General features: G+C 36.2%; 1 protein-coding gene across 1 annotated transcript in view; it reads left to right on the plus strand.

The window, feature by feature from the left end:
• The first annotated feature begins 7,577 nt into the window (after positions 1 to 7,577).
• LOC141822856 (uncharacterized) overlaps positions 7,578 to 18,110 on the plus strand; it is a 35,713-nt gene continuing 25,180 nt past the window's right edge. Inside the window, exons 1-8 of the mRNA XM_074710167.1 lie at positions 7,578 to 7,732; positions 7,820 to 7,874; positions 7,961 to 8,029; positions 8,246 to 8,403; positions 10,284 to 10,377; positions 11,593 to 11,829; positions 11,913 to 12,017; positions 13,041 to 13,180. Of these exons, the coding sequence (XP_074566268.1) occupies positions 7,602 to 7,732; positions 7,820 to 7,874; positions 7,961 to 8,029; positions 8,246 to 8,403; positions 10,284 to 10,377; positions 11,593 to 11,829; positions 11,913 to 12,017; positions 13,041 to 13,180 (989 nt within the window). The 5' untranslated portion in view covers positions 7,578 to 7,601. The remainder of the gene's footprint in view (positions 7,733 to 7,819; positions 7,875 to 7,960; positions 8,030 to 8,245; positions 8,404 to 10,283; positions 10,378 to 11,592; positions 11,830 to 11,912; positions 12,018 to 13,040; positions 13,181 to 18,110) is intronic.

Below are 18,110 nucleotides of genomic sequence, written 5' to 3' on the forward strand. Positions count from 1 at the left end.
AAATTCGTCGCAAAAACCCTGTATTTTTGTAGTGATTATACACCAATTGACTTATGGCAATTAATAATCGACTGATGCTGAGATGGATGGAGTCGTTAAGCTGACAGGTCGGTGCAACATTCAAATCTACAATGGATCAATCGATTGATTGATGAAAATCAACTTCAACCTAAAAGTTATAAAAGAAGGATTTCGAGAAGATTTTTGACACCGATTCTTGAGGATTTGAGAATGAAATGTTAATGCATTTCTAGACTAATAAAAGACATTCCAAAGTTATCAACAACGATCAAAGTGAAACTCTAATCTTATAAATTTATTTTGCTTTCATTTGTAATTATTTTTTATTTCATGGTTGTATTCTTAAGGTTGTAAGAGACTTCTTCACCTCCAGAAGATATCCGAAAAAGAGAAGGATTACTAGTAGTAGTCGTTAGGATTAGGCCTTACACGTAGTTATCTTGGGAAGTTGTGAATCAAGTAAAATTAATTGTGTTAGCATGTGGTTTTATTTTGTTAGTGTCAAGTTTGTTTCGAGTTTTCATTACGCATTCGAAATCAAGACCAAGCAATCAGATCTATTCATCTCCTCTCTCCTCGAGTTTACACGGATCCTAACAGTATCAAACTCCTCTTTAAATAATATTCAACCGTTACCACCACTTTATATATATATTCACATATAATTAGACTTTCAAATTGTCCTTCTTTATTTACCACACTCGCTGCTTTGTCTATACCTGACTCTTTCAAGCAAGCAACAAAGAGTGCTAATTGAGCCACCCTCTCATAGGATCAAAACGGCTGTATTCTATTAAATACAAATCTGATAGACATTTAGATCATCATATAAAACTCGACTATCCATATATGGTAAAATTATTTAGCTTCAATGATTATCAGAATATATATTTTAGTTTTTTTTCTTCATCCAACTCCACTATTTTTTGATATATAATAAAAGTGTAACTAAATCTACAAGCAATCCAACAAAGTCAACTACCATTTTGTTCAAGAAAATTGAAAAAAACACACACACACAAATAATTTCACTTCCTCACATATAGTCAAAGGAACAAGTTTTAGATTTTTTCACAATCACAAAATAAGCCAAGACATAATTATTTTATGCATGACTGCTGATGATGTTGAGATAGATGTCAATCTGACCAAATCTATTAAAACAAAGATAAGATTGAAGATTATTGAATAAATAAATAGAAATGACTTATCATTTAACATATGAAAAATGATTCTGATAGATGACACTTGTCATTAATTATACTGGGATGATCTCATCAAATCAGAAACAAAAAAATAATGGAAGAGATTTGATGGAGCCACCATGAGACAATATGTTTGATATATATTGTTAGAATATTAATATAATATATCCTAGGTTTTCCCGAACGCCGCTGCTCCTAATCCTAAGTTTTCCCGAACGCCGCCGCTGAAGAAAACCTTCCGCGCCACCATCTCCTGATCGGCGCCCCCGTCTCCTGATCGGCGCCCCTTCTCAACGCATCCCTTTCCGCCACTGGCGAAGAAAATCCCACCGCGACCTCTGATCAACAGATCCATCAAAGGAAGCCCATGCTGGAAAATCCTTTAATTATCAATTCTCTCTCTTCAAGTCCTAGACTTAGAAGAGTTAATAAAGAAGAACCTTTTGCAGACAAGTTAATAAAGAAGATTCAACTTTATCTGGTGACAAGCCCACTTCCCGATTTAAAGAATGACTGCGGGAACAGGAATCCAAGTTCATTTATAGGAGACTTTCCAGATTTATTATTTATAGGAGGCGGTGGAAGGAACCCTGTTTCACTTCCATTTTTCGTCGATGGTAGAAGGACGAAGGTGACAGTGGTTGGCCAAGAAGGTATTTCATAACTCTGGCTCAAGGAGCTTTAGCAATTTTGAGAACTCCGGTGGCTGAATTTTGATCGTCGACGCATCCGTGTGGTCAGATTTTGATTTCGCTATTTTTATTTTCGGATCTGAATTACTTCCTTGGATTCTTTCTTTATATCTCTTAATATGGATCGTGTTAATGCTTGCAAGGATGTTCGATCGGATAAGCCTGCTAGATGTCGTCGTTGTCCGAATGCTGATCATGCTTACACTCATTGCCCCAACATTGAGTGTCGTTATTGCCACAAAAAGGGTCATGTCCGTCAGAACTGCCCAAAACTGAGTCGCAGATCTTCTACAGCTGTCTCTTCCTCCTCCATAGCCGCCGTCACAAAGGTTTTGCAGCCGCCTCAGCCCACTACTCCTACCCTTATGGATATCCATAAACTGCTCACTCAGGTTTTATCTACCAATCCTTCATTAGCCACCACATCAGGTAACCGACAATGGTTCTTAGATTCTGCTTGTTGCAACCATATGACCTCTAACATTAATCTGCTACATTCTATAAAACCTCTCGCCACCTCGCCTCCCATTCACACTGCAAATGGTGCCCCCATGCAAATCACACATACTGGTCATGCCACTTCACCATCTCTCCAAGATGTCTACTACATTCCCCATTTAACATTAAACCTTGTTTCTATTGGTCAGTTGGTTGAGCAGGGACTTACTGTTATTTTCACGTCTTCTGGTGTACAGGTTCAGGATTCGCAGACGGGCCAGATTCTTGGGACGGGGCGCAAGAAGGGTCGCCTGTTTGAGCTTTGTTCCCTTCAACCCTTTCCTTCTATCTCTGCTGTCGTTTCTCCTTCTTCCATCTATCAGTGGCATCTCAGACTTGGGCATGCTTCATCACATAACCTCCGATCTCTTGCTGCTAAAGGTTTTTTTGGTTCTATTAAATTTGAATCTTTTGATTGTGTGCATTGCAAGCTTGGCAAACAACCAGCACTCTCTTTCTCAAATAATCATTCTATTGCTGATAAACCTTTTTCCCTAGTTCACTCAGATATTTGGGGGCCCTCTCCCATTGGAACGTTCAAAGGTTATCGATATTTTGTAATCTTTGTTGATGATTATTCTCGATTCACTTGGATTTATTTCTTGAAAAATCGTTCTGAACTTGCCTCAACTTACTCCACTTTTGCAAAAATGATTCAAACACAATTCTCATGTCCTATTAAAACACTCCGCACTGACAATGCTTTGGAATATAATGATTCTACCTTTCTCAATTTTCTTTCTGCTCAGGGCACTGTTGTTCAACGTTCATGTCCTTACACTTCACAACAAAATGGTAGGGCTGAACGTAAACATAGGCACATTCTAGATACTGTTCGTGCCATGCTCCTTTCTGCTTCGTGTCCTGATCGGTTTTGGGGAGAAGCTGCCCTTACTGCTGTCTATACAATCAACCGGATGCCTTCTTCTGTACTTCAGGATGCCATTCCTTACGAGAAACTCTTTGGTCAGCCACCAGATTACTCCATTCTTCGTCCATTTGGCTGTGTCAGTTTCGTCCACCTTCCCCCACATGAACGAAACAAATTGGAGCCTCAGAATCGTCTGTGTTGTTTGTTGGGATATGGGGTAGAACATAAAGGCTATCGTTGTTGGGATCCTGTGTCAAATCGAGTTCGTATTTCTCGTCATGTCACCTTTTGGGAACATAAGATGTTCTCTTCTGAGTCCAAGTTTAGCATTCCTTTTCATACTGATTCTCCCTTCTTTGTTTTGGATCCATCTCCTTCTTCTGCAGATCCCGAGCTCACACAGATTCATGTTGACACTGCCGATGCTTCCCCGTCAACAACTGATTCCCCTTTCTTTGTTTTGGATCCATCTCCTTCTTCTGCAGGTCCCGAGCTCACACAGATTCCTGTTGACACTGTCGATGCTTCCCCGTCACCTCAAGCTGACTCATCTGCGTCTCCTGAACAAGCATCTCAAGTCCCTGCTGCCACTGGTCGACGTTCAACCCGTGTAAGTCGTCCTCCTTCTCATCTCCTTGATTACCATTGTTTCTCTGCCATTCTATCTAACCATGAGCCTAGGACTTTTCGTGAGGCAAACTGTGATCCAATGTGGCGTGAGGCTATGTCTGAGGAACTGCAGGCTCTTGAGAAGACTGGGACTTGGGATATCGTTGATCTACCACCTGGCAAGAAACCTATTAACTGCAAATGGGTGTACAAGATTAAAACAAATTCTGATGGATCTGTTGAGCGCTACAAAGCTCGTCTTGTGGCCAGAGGTTTCTTACAGGAGTACGGCATTGACTATGAAGAGACATTTGCTCCTGTTGCCCGTTTGACTTCTCTACGTTGTCTTTTGGCTATTGCTGCTGCTCGTCGATGGTCTCTTCACCAGTTGGATGTGAAGAATGCTTTTCTTCATGGAGATCTTTCTGAGGAGGTTTATATGAGTCCGCCGCCAGGTTCAGACATTTCGGGGAAGGTATGTAAGTTACGTCGTGCTCTTTATGGTCTGAAGCAGGCACCACGAGCTTGGTTCGCCAAGTTCAGCTCAGCACTTATTCAGTATGGGTTTACCGCCTCTCCCTATGACTCTGCTTTATTCATTCGTCGCTCCTCATCCGGGATTATTATTCTATTGTTATATGTTGATGATATGGTGATCACTGGAGACGATGCCTCTGGAATATCTGATTTGCAGACCTATCTTCATCAGCATTTTGATATGAAGAGTCTTGGTAAGCTGCGTTACTTTCTAGGTCTTGAGATTTCCGACACGGCAGATGGTATCTATTTGTCCCAGGCAAAGTATGCTTCTGACCTCATCTCCCGTGCTGGCCTGACTGACAGCAAGACTGCCTCGACTCCACTTGAGGCAGACTGTCGTTTCACTCCTCTCGATGGCGCCCCTCTTAAGGACCCCACGCTCTATCGTCAGTTAGTGGGCTCCCTGATATATCTGACAGTCACTCGTCCTGATATAGCTCATGCAGTTCACATCGTTAGTCAGTTCATGACTAGTCCCTGTACAGCTCATCACTCTGCTGTATTACGTATTCTCCGCTATGTTAAGGGCACTCTCCTACATGGTCTTCACTTCTCTGCTGATTCATCATTGGTACTCACTGGTTACTCTGATGCTGATTGGGCAGGCGATCCCACTGACCGACGCTCCATCACTGGTTATTGTTTCTTCTTGGGTGATTCTCTTATTTCTTGGCGAAGCAAGAAACAGACGGTTGTTTCTCGTTCCAGCGCTGAGTCAGAGTATCGTGCGCTTGCTGATTCTACTTCTGAGCTTCTTTGGATTCGACGACTTCTTTCTGATCTTGGCATTCCTCAACCGCCTGCTACCGATCTTCATTGTGATAGTCAGAGTGCCATTCAGATTTCTCGAAATGATGTGTTTCATGAGCGCACTAAGCACATTGAGATCGATTGTCATTTTGTACGACAGCATGTTAGTGCTGGTACTGTGCAGTTGCGGTCCGTGTCTACTGAACATCAAATTGCAGATATCTTCACCAAGTCTCTCTTGCCGGGTCGCTTCTATGTGTTATTGAGCAAACTCAAGCTGATCTCTACTCTACCACCTTGAGTTTGAGGGGGGGTGTTAGAATATTAATATAATATATATTAATATTATTATGTAAACCGGTCTATATGACTCGGTATTATGTTACCCGGTCTATGGCTATAACCCCGGACATATATATCTCTAGAAGAAATATTGCCTATATATATGGCTATAAACCTGTATTATTTCATCAATTCAATCAAACGTAATAGAAGTTTATTGTTTCTCTGACATATAAAAAGTTTCTCCGCCTTTAGTAATTAATCAAGAAAGAGAAGATAGTGGCTTTCTTGTTAGGAGTTTGAGGGACTATCGAATCATATAAATATCATGTGTTAGGGTTCGGTAAATTTTTTTGCAAATTCCTACGCTATTCACCCCTTAACATCCAACCATTTATTACTCAGGATTCCAATAGGCCATCCAAGAGATCAAATATGGAAACAAGATAGGTAGGTTAAATAGTTTAGATAGTTCATATGCCCTTGATAGTTTATACAACTTAGCTTGTTTAAATGGATGGAATAGCCTAAGTGGGTTAGCGATTGTGATAGTTTAGGAGGTGAGGGCAAATTGGGAGGTTTAGATAAGCTAAGTGATTCATTCAGATAGGCTATGCAATTTGAGCAAGCTGATTAGCCCAATCAAGCCAGTTAAGTGAGTCAAGTTGATATTATTGTGCAAGTCAATTAGACTTGTATGCAAAGCTGTGCCCATTGGGTTGATCTGCTCTGCTAAACAATTTAAGTGGATTGGATTAACATTTTATCAATCCATTTTTAGGTGAGTCCAAATGAGTTGACCTGCTTAGGCCCGTAATCTGTGCAAGTCAACCTGCGATGGACTTGGGTTGACTTGTGGATTGAAAAACTTTTTTTTCTTTTAAAATTTAAAATAAAAGTGAGAAATTTAATGGGTTCATGAGTTTAACCCACTGCAATCAAACTTAAAGTTTTTAATATTATATATATATATATAATTTTTTAAATCGGCTCGTATAAACTTAACCCATATAATCCACACCTCAAACGTAAAAATTACAATCTATATTTAGTAGATCCATGAGTTGATCTGTCTAACTTACCGTCCGTTTTGAATCGAGTTGAATTGGAGATTTCTCTATCCCACCTACTATATGATTGATTTTTGATGAATTAGTCTGTTTTCCGTTATAGACAATCATACTATTTGTATAAGTAAATTATATAAGATATTTTAAAATAGTAATTATATATATTAATTTAATAAAAAATTTCATTTTAATAAAAATTAAAAAATATCTTTTATTTTTATATTAAAAGACCATCCCATCTTAGAAAATATTAAAAGGGCATCGGCCTTTTTTTTATTTTAAAACTATCTTTGTTCTAATATTATTATAATATTGATTCTATTTTAAACTGTTTTAATTAAAATTATTTAAAACTATTTTAACTTTGTTAAATCTTAATTAAAACTACTTAATTTAATTAAATTTATGTTAACTTTAATATAACAATTATAATTTTATAATTTTATATTAATATTATTATAATATAAAACAATTTTAATCAAAATTATTATAATATAGAATAATTTTGAGTAGAAATAAATAAAAAATTTAAAATTCAATAAGGATGAATATCAAAATGTGTATACGTTAGGTTATAAATTTATTCGACAGATGAATAATTATAAATAATAATAATATAAAATTATTTTCGATAATCATTTATTTTTTTAATAAAAAAGTAAAATTTGTCACCCTAACGATTCCACAAAATCGATCCCATAATTATATATGTGGATAAATTGAAAAATTGTAGTTGATCACGATGAAAAAAATATTATTTTAATTTTATCGAGATTCAATCCAGGATAATAATCAATTATGTTCTATTATAATCAACTCAATTATGTCCGAAACAAAGATAATCGTTCATCTCGATCTTGCCCAACTATAAACTTAAGTTTTTATATAATTTCTTCGGTCACGATAAATTAAGAAGTTAATTGATATATTAATTAATAAAGAAAACAGCGAGAACCGCACACGTGTCAAATCACGGGTATGGGTCGCTTATATATCTATTTCCGGCAACTGGACTCGAGTCCTATGCTCCCACGCTTCTTCTTCCTCTTGTATTGCCCTTTTCATGGAATCGATCCTTCGTCCGCCCCACACTCGAGGCACCACCTTCAGCTCTTCCTCACTCAGATGGCGAACCAATGCGCCACCCCTCTCGTCGTCGCCCTCCGCCGGCCGCCGCTTCCGGATCTCGATGGGGTAATCTTCTTCTCTTCGACTCTGCTCCTTTGCAGAACTTGTTTTTCACCCGCAAAGCAGGTCGAAGTAATCGGAATCAATGCGCAGATTCAGATGTAGTTCATCCAGAGTTGCGTTTGGATTGCAAAGAGCTGTCAGCAAGGCATGTCTTTGGTTTGTTCCCCGTCTCGTTTTCTTTGCCGTTGGGAGTTGAATTGCTAACCACGAGCGATGTCGTTGTTGTCGCAGGCCCGAGCAAGAGTTATGCTAAATTCCAGCAATGTTTTTGATCAAAGTGTTGAAGCAGCGTCCATAGAGGTGTGCTATTATTTTTTTGTTCTTTCCTTTTTTTCGTTACCTCGTGTATTTTCTCTTTGTTGTTGTTGAGACTAATTTCATATGCATTGCTCTGGCATCTGTTTACCATCAATATTGTATGAAGAAAAGAACATAACAACTTGATTTCATAAAATACAACATAAAGAAATTAAATATATTCCAGAAGTCATTGACGATGTTTGCAATTTCACATAGGAAAAGACTTCAGAAATGTTGGACACTGATACTCCGTTGAAGTATTCTCGTGGTGTGGCCTCTCCGCTTGGTGTATCAGTTGCTGAAAATGGAATTAACTTTGCAGTTTTTTCAAGGCACGCTACACGAGTCTCACTGTGCTTGTCAAAATGTGGGAGGTAAAAAATGGAACTTTTAGTACAAGGCAAAGTCAGCTTCATTTTGTACAAAAATTGCATGATACGGTTTCACGCACAAGATGGTGAATGTAAGTTCACATAAACTAGATAATGATAGAGTTGTTAATGATATGACAAACTTTAATATTCAGTTTTCTTATTGCTTTCATGATCTTCTAATTTCTGGTTGTTAATCTTTGTCGATTATTGGTTATAAATGTCTTTATATATCCTAAAATAGCTACTTATGTGATGTCTAAAACAGATATTTCTCAATGAAAGAATGCCTCAGACTTTGTTGAATCATTGGAAGTCAAGTGCAAAGAAAGTAGTTTTTTTTTTTTTTCATGTTTGATTGTGCACATAAGAAATATCCAAAAAACTATTTATTGTCTTTCTTAAAAGTTCAACTTATCTTTCTATATCACTGAAAATGTTTTTTAGTGCCTAAGAATATGTTTGTTCGCTGTGCACTTAAAAATCTTAGAATTTTTTTTGAAGAATTATTCCAAATGCTAAAAAATCTAGGAAACTATTTCCTAGAAGGAAATTGAACCTTATTTGCATAATGACTAGTGGTATCTTGAATTTGACCTTTTCATGGAAAACTTGAACTCTCTTCGCACAGGTGGAAAGAAGAGTAGCTCTAGATTTCCAGTTAATAAGTGACAAGATATGCATTGGTCACTCTGCTTTTCTATAATGCTCCATTGTTCTAGCAGGAAATACTGGAGGGGAAATATGTGATAGTAAAAACACAGAAAACAATAACCTTGGTGATTCATGGTTCTTCAATTTGGACTAGTTGGAATATACATGCATGAAGGTTGAGATTTTATAGGATTCTTTCCTTTCTTAAATGGGATTAAAACCCCAAATGTTGAAATAAAAGCTTAAGTTCACATGGTTTTATTTCTGTTGTTAAGTGGTTTACTGGTTTAATGATTTTAATATTGATTTAGAGTAGGAAAATAGATAAGAAAAAAAGTTAGTGCACTATGACATTTACATTGTTAGATCTTTTTTGTTTAATTTTGTAAGGCTGCACTTTGCTGACCAAACTTAAGTCAAGTTTAGTTTGTAAAAAACATATGCATGATGGATCTGAAGTTTAGCCTGTTTTATTGTGCATTCTTGACTGGGTCTCCCAAATTTAATCAATATATCTTGTACAAGCTTCAGAAGTTTAGCACACATTCATAAATTGGTCACAATAACACCTTTTTTCTTGTCAAAACTGAGCTTGATGTTACAATTTGAGTAATCTGTTTTTGGCATGTTTGATTAAATTTACTTTTATTTATTCTTCTGGTTTCTTCTGTGTTTCTTCCTACACAAACACTTGATAGGTGGTTAATTAGCTGACTTTCAGATAGTATCACATGAGGCTTGTCTAATAATAGTTGTAGTGGCAATAATACATCCTAGTTAAGTTGAATTAAACCACATTGTATACTTGGGGGTAGTCCAATTCACTCCTTGCCAATAAATGCGGGTGACTTAAGATATTAGGCTATTTTTACTTCGAAGGACTGGAATTAGAGGGGAAGAAGGTGAAGGAATAGCGTAGGTGGGGAGAGGAGGAAACAAAGTTTTTTTGGGGGTGTTGGGAAGGAGGGGAATGACCAAATTATGTCTTTCTTCTCTCTCTTGTTCCACCATAGTTTGACTGACCTTTATGTGTCAAATACTAGTATCTATAGGTTGTTATAATATGAATATATCTATAAGTATCTAATGTCTAATCACAATTTCATTTTCTTGATGATTGTAACTTTTCTATTATATGGAACTTTAAAATAGTGTTCAGCCTAACTAATTTGTTGTTTGGAAATTTCATTCTCTACTATTGTGACATTAGTATGTTCAATCTGGCTCAGGGAAGATAATCAGCAAATGGATGATGGCATGTTGGAGGTTCCGCTGGATCCACAGATAAATAAAACTGGTGATGTTTGGCACATCTGTATTGAGGTAGTACTGAAGTTATGATATTTTGATAGTTTAAGTTGGTAGTTTTATTAAGTTTGTTATAAATAACAATGTTGCTATGTTCTTGTGACATATCTCTCCAACCTGCAACTAATTCATTGATCTCCAACAATAATTTCCTTTGTGCAAGTAACTTCTCTTAGAAGATCAATTCATCATATGAAGTAGAGTTTACAAATTTTCTAGAAGTTTTTTCTAATGGACATTTTTTGTGAATTTTAGAGCCAAATTCCTATTTTGCATTAGATTCACTATCCATGACTCATAATACAATCTAAGGTTTGAAAGCTTATTCTGAGCTAAGGTTTTAATCTATTGTTGGAATGAGTTAGTATCATGTCGGGCGTATAGACACACATTGCCAAAAGCGCCAATAAGAGGAGAAGAAGAATTATGAAGAGTTATCATCTTCAGAAGAGTTGTGAAATTCGAGAAGAGTTACGGAATAATCTCCATCTTGAGCTTGTGGAAGCTCGGGAAAGACTTGTCGTCCTCAAATACCTCTCACTAACCACCTTGAGGAAGTTTCATCATCCTCAAATGCCTCTCGTTGCCGCTTCGCGGAAGAGTTACCTCTTGATGTCATTTCATGCCACTTTGCATCGCGTTCGCTATTTTTAAAAGAGTCTTGAAAGTCTCAGATCCACCTTGCATAATGTCACTATATTCCAAAGAGGTTCAAAAGCACAGGGGAAGCCTTCAGTAGTGTTGCGGAAGCTTTAGATGCCTTAGGGGAAACATCCCATTGCCTCACCTTCATCGTAGAGGATTCTAACATCATTCGTTCGTCTGGAGTTGTTCCACATGTTGGTTGGCAGGTGGAACAAAATGTTTCACCCATGCCAACTAACACGGAATGAAATTTTAATGCATGATACCATCTATTGGTAACTCAATACCCCTTTGCCTATTTCTACATTGAATTTTAATTTGGATCCTGGTAGTTGACAATGCCACAGTTGCATGTTGTTTCATGTTTAATTATGTGATATTACTTAAATATAGAAAGCAGTGATGTTGATAGAGCACTATTTAATCTCAGATGGAAGCCATTGCAAAACTGAAATAGTGAATTATCTTAACTCAATAGGTCAGAGAATGATTTAAAATCTCCCTGAATCTGTCATGCAGTTCTAAATGATGTTATTTCATTATACATATATTTTTCACTATGTTTATTTATTGGTCAATTCCTAGGGGTTATTACGATCTGGTATTGTCTATGGCTACCGAATTGATGGTCCCCAAGGATGGGGACAAGGGCATCGCTTTGACAGTAGTGTCATTCTTCTTGACCCTTATGCAAAATTAGTTTCTGGAAGGAAAAGGTTTGGGGATGTTACAGATAAAATGTCCAAGTTCCTTGGTACATATGACTTTACAAGCTCTCCTTTCGACTGGGGTCCTGATTATAAGCTGCCAAATATACCTGAGGTAAAACTGAACAGAATATTACCAAGAAAATTTATTTTCTTGTGCATAGAACCATCATTTATGATTTAATTTTCTTTGTGCAGACAGATCTTGTGATATATGAAATGAACGTAAGGGCATTTACAGCTGATGGATCAAGTGGGCTAGATCCAGAAATTTGTGGGAGCTACCTTGGAGTTATTGAAAAGGTAGGTTCTTATATATGGTGATAATGTCAGGATATGGTTTACTGTGGCTAGACTATTTGGCTACATACAAGTTCTCAAGCCATGTCTGTAAACTCTATCTATCAGACTACATACTAATCATGGCTTATCTGCAAATTCAGATAAACGGGTTTAAGATATATCCAAATGTTCAATCTTTACCATCTAATGACTTTTGTTGTTCTTTATTCTATCTTAGTGTAATTGTAATTGTGAATTTGTACTGACATCCACGTTTCCCTACCATAAACAAATATACAGTTGTAGGCACTAGGAAAAAGGAATTGCTCATACAGCTCACTCATTCCAACACGTGGTGAGAACACCCTCATCTATTTCAAACTCATATCCCCTTTTCATTTTTCTTTTCATCTGCAAAACTAACTCAGATTTTGAAACGTGTTATAAAGCAAGACAGGTTACTGCTTGGGATAACCAAAAAATCTGTAATGAGTTTGGATAGTAGCATTCCATGATTGATTAAGGTTTATGTTGGTTTAGATTTGATGAACTTATTTGCTTATTGAGTGAATCAGATTGGGTATTGTAGAAAATTCCTGAAAAGAGTTGGGATTATCTATAGCTGTTTTGATTATTAAGGTTCGTGTCTGATAGTGACCAAATTGGTGGGTACGTAGTATCCCTAATCTCCATTAGGAAGATCTACTATCTCCTTAATTGTTTCTTCAATCACTAGCATACTTAAAGTGCATGTCAACAAGTATAACCCATGTTGGTGAAGAATGAAGATATCCTTATATATATGTAGATTTCTCTATGTTATCCCATTGATATGATCATAAGCCTAAGGATAAAGTACTCAATAGTGTTTTTAAGTCTTATGCCTTAATAGTTGGCCTGAGCAAAAAATCTAATTCCGTTGGCAAATCAGCATAAGCACAGCTGCTGACATCTGATAGTTACAGTTCCTGGACCCCCTTCTCCTCCTCCTCCATCTTTGCAGTTCAAGTATGCTACTGCTCTTCTCCTCCTCTGTGGTTCTAGTATGCTGCTGCTCCCCTCCTCCTCCTTTGCAGTTCAAAGTATGCTGCTGCTCTTCTCCTCCTCTACAGTTCTAGTATGCTGCTGCTCCCCTCCTTCTCCTTCATGTATCCTCTCCGGTGCGTCTTCCACTATCATCTCTGGTACTCCACCACTACCGCTACCTCTACCACTTAAGGCTTCTTTCTAAGTGGTGCCACTTGCACCACATATAATGAAACTTCAACACCACAAGGCATCCTACAGAAAAAAAAGTCATGAAATAATTTCCATCTAAATGCTGCCCTTAATGGAAGGAAACAACTACAATAACAACAATAACAATCAAGCCTTATCGCACTATGTGAGGTCGGCTATATAGATTCTTCTACGTCATTAATCTCTATCCCCTACTATATCATCAATTATATTTAAATAAAATTTATTTTGTTTTATTATTGCTAACCAAGTCTTATTTGATTTTCCTCTTCCTTGTTTGATGTGCACATTTATTATAGTTTCACATCACCTAACTAGAGCATCTTTTGGTCGTTTACATACATATCCGTACCATCTTAAATGTGTCTCTCGGGGTTTTCTTTCAATAGGTACAACTCTGACTTTCTCTCTAATATTTTCATTTCTTATCTTATCCATCTTTGTATCTCCGTATATTCATCTTAACATCCTCATCTTTGCAACTCTCATCTTCTGCTCATGTGCTCGAGTCATAGTCCAACATTCAACTCCATATAACAAACAGGTCTAATTGTCGTTTTGTAAAACTTTCCTTTTAGTTTTAGAGGTATTTTACGATCACAAAGAATACCTTATGCTCTCCTCCATTTCAATCATTCTGCTTGTATTATATGTAAGACATCTCTCTTAATCCCTTTATCATTTTGCAAATATGATTCTAAATATTTAAAACTCTCAGTTACAGACAACTTGTCATCTCTTATCTTAACAATTATCTCATTATGTTTAATATTATTAAACTTAAATTTCATATATTCTGTCTTTACTCTACTAGGCCTAAAACCTTTCACTTCTAGTGTTTCCCGCCATGATTCGAGTTTAACATTTACTTCTTTAGGGTCTCATTTATCAAAATAATATCATCTGCAATCAACAAGCACCACGGTATCATATCTTGGATGTGTCAGTGAGTTCGTCCATGATTAGTGTAAAAATATAGTGACTTAAAGTTGATTCTTAATGTAACCATATTTTTATGGGAAACACTTCGATTAATCCGTTTGAAGTCTTCACTCTTGTCATTACATCCTCATATATATCCTTAATTAGTTCAATATACATTATGCTAACACCTTTCTTTTCTAGAAGATCGGCGAGATCGGCGGCGAAGTCGGCGAAGGAGATCGGCGAAAAGAAGAAGTCGGCGCGCGAGGAAAAGGGGCAGATCTAGGTTTATTAAGTTTTTTGCGACGAAAATTTTTTCGTCGCAAAATTCGTCGCCAAATTGCCGACGAATGCAAGGTTTCGTCGCCAATCTGCAACAAAATTAGCAACGAATTTTGGGACGAAACATATTTTCGTCGCCAATCTGCAACAAAATTAGCAACGAAAATAATATTTGTTGCAATTTTAGCAACAAAAAAATTCGTCGCTAATTTTGTCGCCAAAATTAATTCGTCGCTATTTTGCGACAAATATGTTATTCGTTGCAAAATAGCGACGAATAATGAATTTGTTGTAAAAAAAAACAAGATCACGAATTATTACTGGAATTTGGCGACGAAACAAGTGTTCGTCGCCAATTTGGCGACGAATAGTGTTTTCGTCGCCAATTTGGCGACGAATTCCCTCTTTCGTCGCTAATTTGGCAACTAAATTGATGTTCGTCGCCGAATTTGGCGACGAAAACACTATTCGTCGCCAAATTGGCAACGAATTGTAGTATTCGTCGCCAATTTGGCGACGAATCAGTTTATTCGTCGCCAAATTGGCGACGAACACTTGTTTCGTCGCCAAATTCCAGTAATAATTCGTGATCCTGTTTTTTTTTGCAACAAATTCATTATTCGTCGCTATTTTGCAACGAATAACATATTTGTCGCAAAATAGCGACGAATTTTGCGATGAATTAATTTTGGCGACAAAATTAGCGACGAATTTTTTTGTTGCTAAAATTGCAACAAATATTGTTTTCGTTGCTAATTTTGTTGCAGATTGGCGACGAAAATATGTTTCGTCCAAAATTCGTTGCTAATTTGCGACGAATATAATTTGTCCCAAAATTTCGTCGCAAATTCAGTGTATTTTTGTAGTGCCAGTAACTCTCTCCTTACTAAATATCTTCTAGAGGTGGAGAAACTTCTTACAACACCTATTGTTATACAAGCGATACAAAAATATAATAAAAATACAAATGTGTACAATGTAAATGAAATAATTTACATGAAAGGAGCTTTACTTGGAGTGCTTTGTGATTACTTTAGAATGCCTCTTGATGTCTGGAATATAGTAGCATTATTCTCTAAAAAAACACTAAGAACAGATAGCGAAAACCTCTTCGAAATCCTTTTTTTATAGCCTTCAGGTCAGGATTGATTTTCATCTAACAGTCGACTAATAACACCTATCAATTAATTGCACCACTAAATTTGATCATTGTACCTATAGAATGACTCTTACTCACTCAACTTTGACCATCAACAGTTGATTATTATTGTTCATCAATTGATTATTGTTGCATCAATTAAGTTCTCAACTTGACTCAGAAACTTTTTTTCGTTGCAATAATATTAACAATCAACTATTACTATTCATTAATCAACTTCTTCCGCATTAGTCGAGTTCCCAACTCGACTTAGAAATCTTTTGTTAGCTACAATAGTACAAGTAATTCACTGTTACTGTTCATCAATTGACTGATCTTAATCAGTCGATTGGCCCATGAGTTTCAAACTTCTATTTGCTACTATAGTACTATAATTCATTTATTACTGTTCATCAATCGATTGATATATAATAAACCCCCTTAAACCCTAAATTCACGGTTTAGGGTCAAAAATATTGTAAGGAAAATATTGTAGCAAAAACACTTTTCACAATCGATTGATATTGTTTATCAATTGACCGATGTACTGTTCATGGTGTTAAAAATACTATTCATACTAAATTTGCTTATGTCAAGAAGCTTCATATATCCAGAACTTCCTTGTATGATTAGTACATGTTAACTCTTATTTACTAGGGTCTTATCCTTATCTAGTATCTAATTAACTTCAACCTACTATAACTTTACTCGTCTAGCATCAAATCAACCTTAACCTATTAGGACTTTATTATTGTCAAACATTCAATCCTCATTGACCTATTTGAACTTATTGTCTCATACGTAACATTTGGTTCTTCATGACCTATAAAGATTTCCATTATTGTCAAATATCCGATCAACCTTCTACTTGAACTTCACCCTTGTCAATGTCTGATCTTCCATGACCCACTTGGATTTTATCTTTGTCAACTTTCTGTTGGACTTTACCTACCTAGTATTCGATTAACCTTGACCTACTAGGACTTTTTGGCTCATACCTAATATCTGGTCAATCTTGACCTGCTAAGACTTCGCAATTGCCAAACATTCAGTCCTCTTTAACTTGTTTAGACTTTTCGTCTCATACGACGTAACATTTAGTCCTTCATGACCTGTAAGGACTTCCACCATCGTCAAGTGTCAGGTCAACTTTGACCTACTTGAACTTCATCCTTGTCAAGTGTTCAGTCCTCCATAATCCACTTAGATTTTGTATTTGTTAACATTTTATTAGACTTTCAACCGTGTGTTTGATCAACCATAACTCACTTAGATTTCTCTACTTGTTAACTTCCTATTAGACTTCTAACCATCAAGTATTTGATCAACCATGATTTACTTGAACTTTTCCACTGTCAAGTATCCAGTCAATCTTGACTTGACTTTTTACTCCAATATTCATATCAATTTTGGTCAACCAGATCCGAGGTCGATTGCACTGATAATTTTTTTCCCTAACAAAATCTCTTTCTATTTATCATTTTGCTCTCGTCAATAAATATATTGATCAAACATTAAAATTCAATAAAACTCAATTCAAACGGACTCAAATTTGATCAATTTTGATTAGAGATCGTGATTGTACTAACACTAACATAATTACATCCCTAGTGGTCCTTTGAATCAATTTTACTTTTCCCCATATTAAAGTTATATAAGAACATCAAATATTTTTAGCCAAAATTGACAAAAAAAAAACTTGTTGATGAACTGATAAGGCTCAAATTTCTTTTAAATAACATCATTCCCCTAGTGTTTTTGTAGGCGAGCGTCTGCACTTTTTCAGATCTTGAGCCACTAAGATTACAATGGGACCCATTTGGTATAAATTCCAGTTCTCTATAACTATTAATCATATTTGATTAAAAATATTTGATGACTCTAAAGAACTCTAAATTAGAAAATAGATATTAGGAATTACTAGTGGTACGGTGATATTTAATTGACACGAAGTTGAGTACGTACTTTAGGGTATTGAGTTGCAAGGATGCACACATAGTCTCACATCTAAAGTACATGGAAAAGATCATGAGGTTAAAAGAATAGAAAGTATCTCCATTGGTATGAGACCTTTTGGTAGAGCCCAAGAACAAAACCTTGAGGGTGCGTTTGGTTGGGGGTCGTCCGTGATTACCTTGGTTATGTGATTACCAAGTAATCACATAACCAAGGTTATAGGGAATAAAACATAACCTTGTTTGGTTGAATGTTGTTTGGTTTAATGCTAGTTAATGAGACAAAACCTTGTTTGGTTGAAGGTTTTAATACATTACTTACTTTTACATTTACTATATTACCCTTATTTACTTGTTTGGTTTAATTCAATTATAATCATTTTTACAATTCAATTAATTTGATATTTAATTATTTTAAAAATTAAATTATTCATTATAATATTAATAATATAATATATATTATAAATTTTAAAATTTTGAATTATATGCTCGTCATGCGATCGAGTTGGAAACCAAGCCGATGAATTAGATGCCCCTCTTGCGATCGAGTTGAAAACCAAAAATCCGTTCAGTTTG

This window comes from Curcuma longa, chromosome 1 (assembly GCF_044706935.1).
Source record: "Curcuma longa cultivar G26 ecotype Majalengka, Jawa Barat chromosome 1, ITB_CL_G26_1.1, whole genome shotgun sequence".
NCBI lineage: Eukaryota > Viridiplantae > Streptophyta > Magnoliopsida > Zingiberales > Zingiberaceae > Curcuma > Curcuma longa.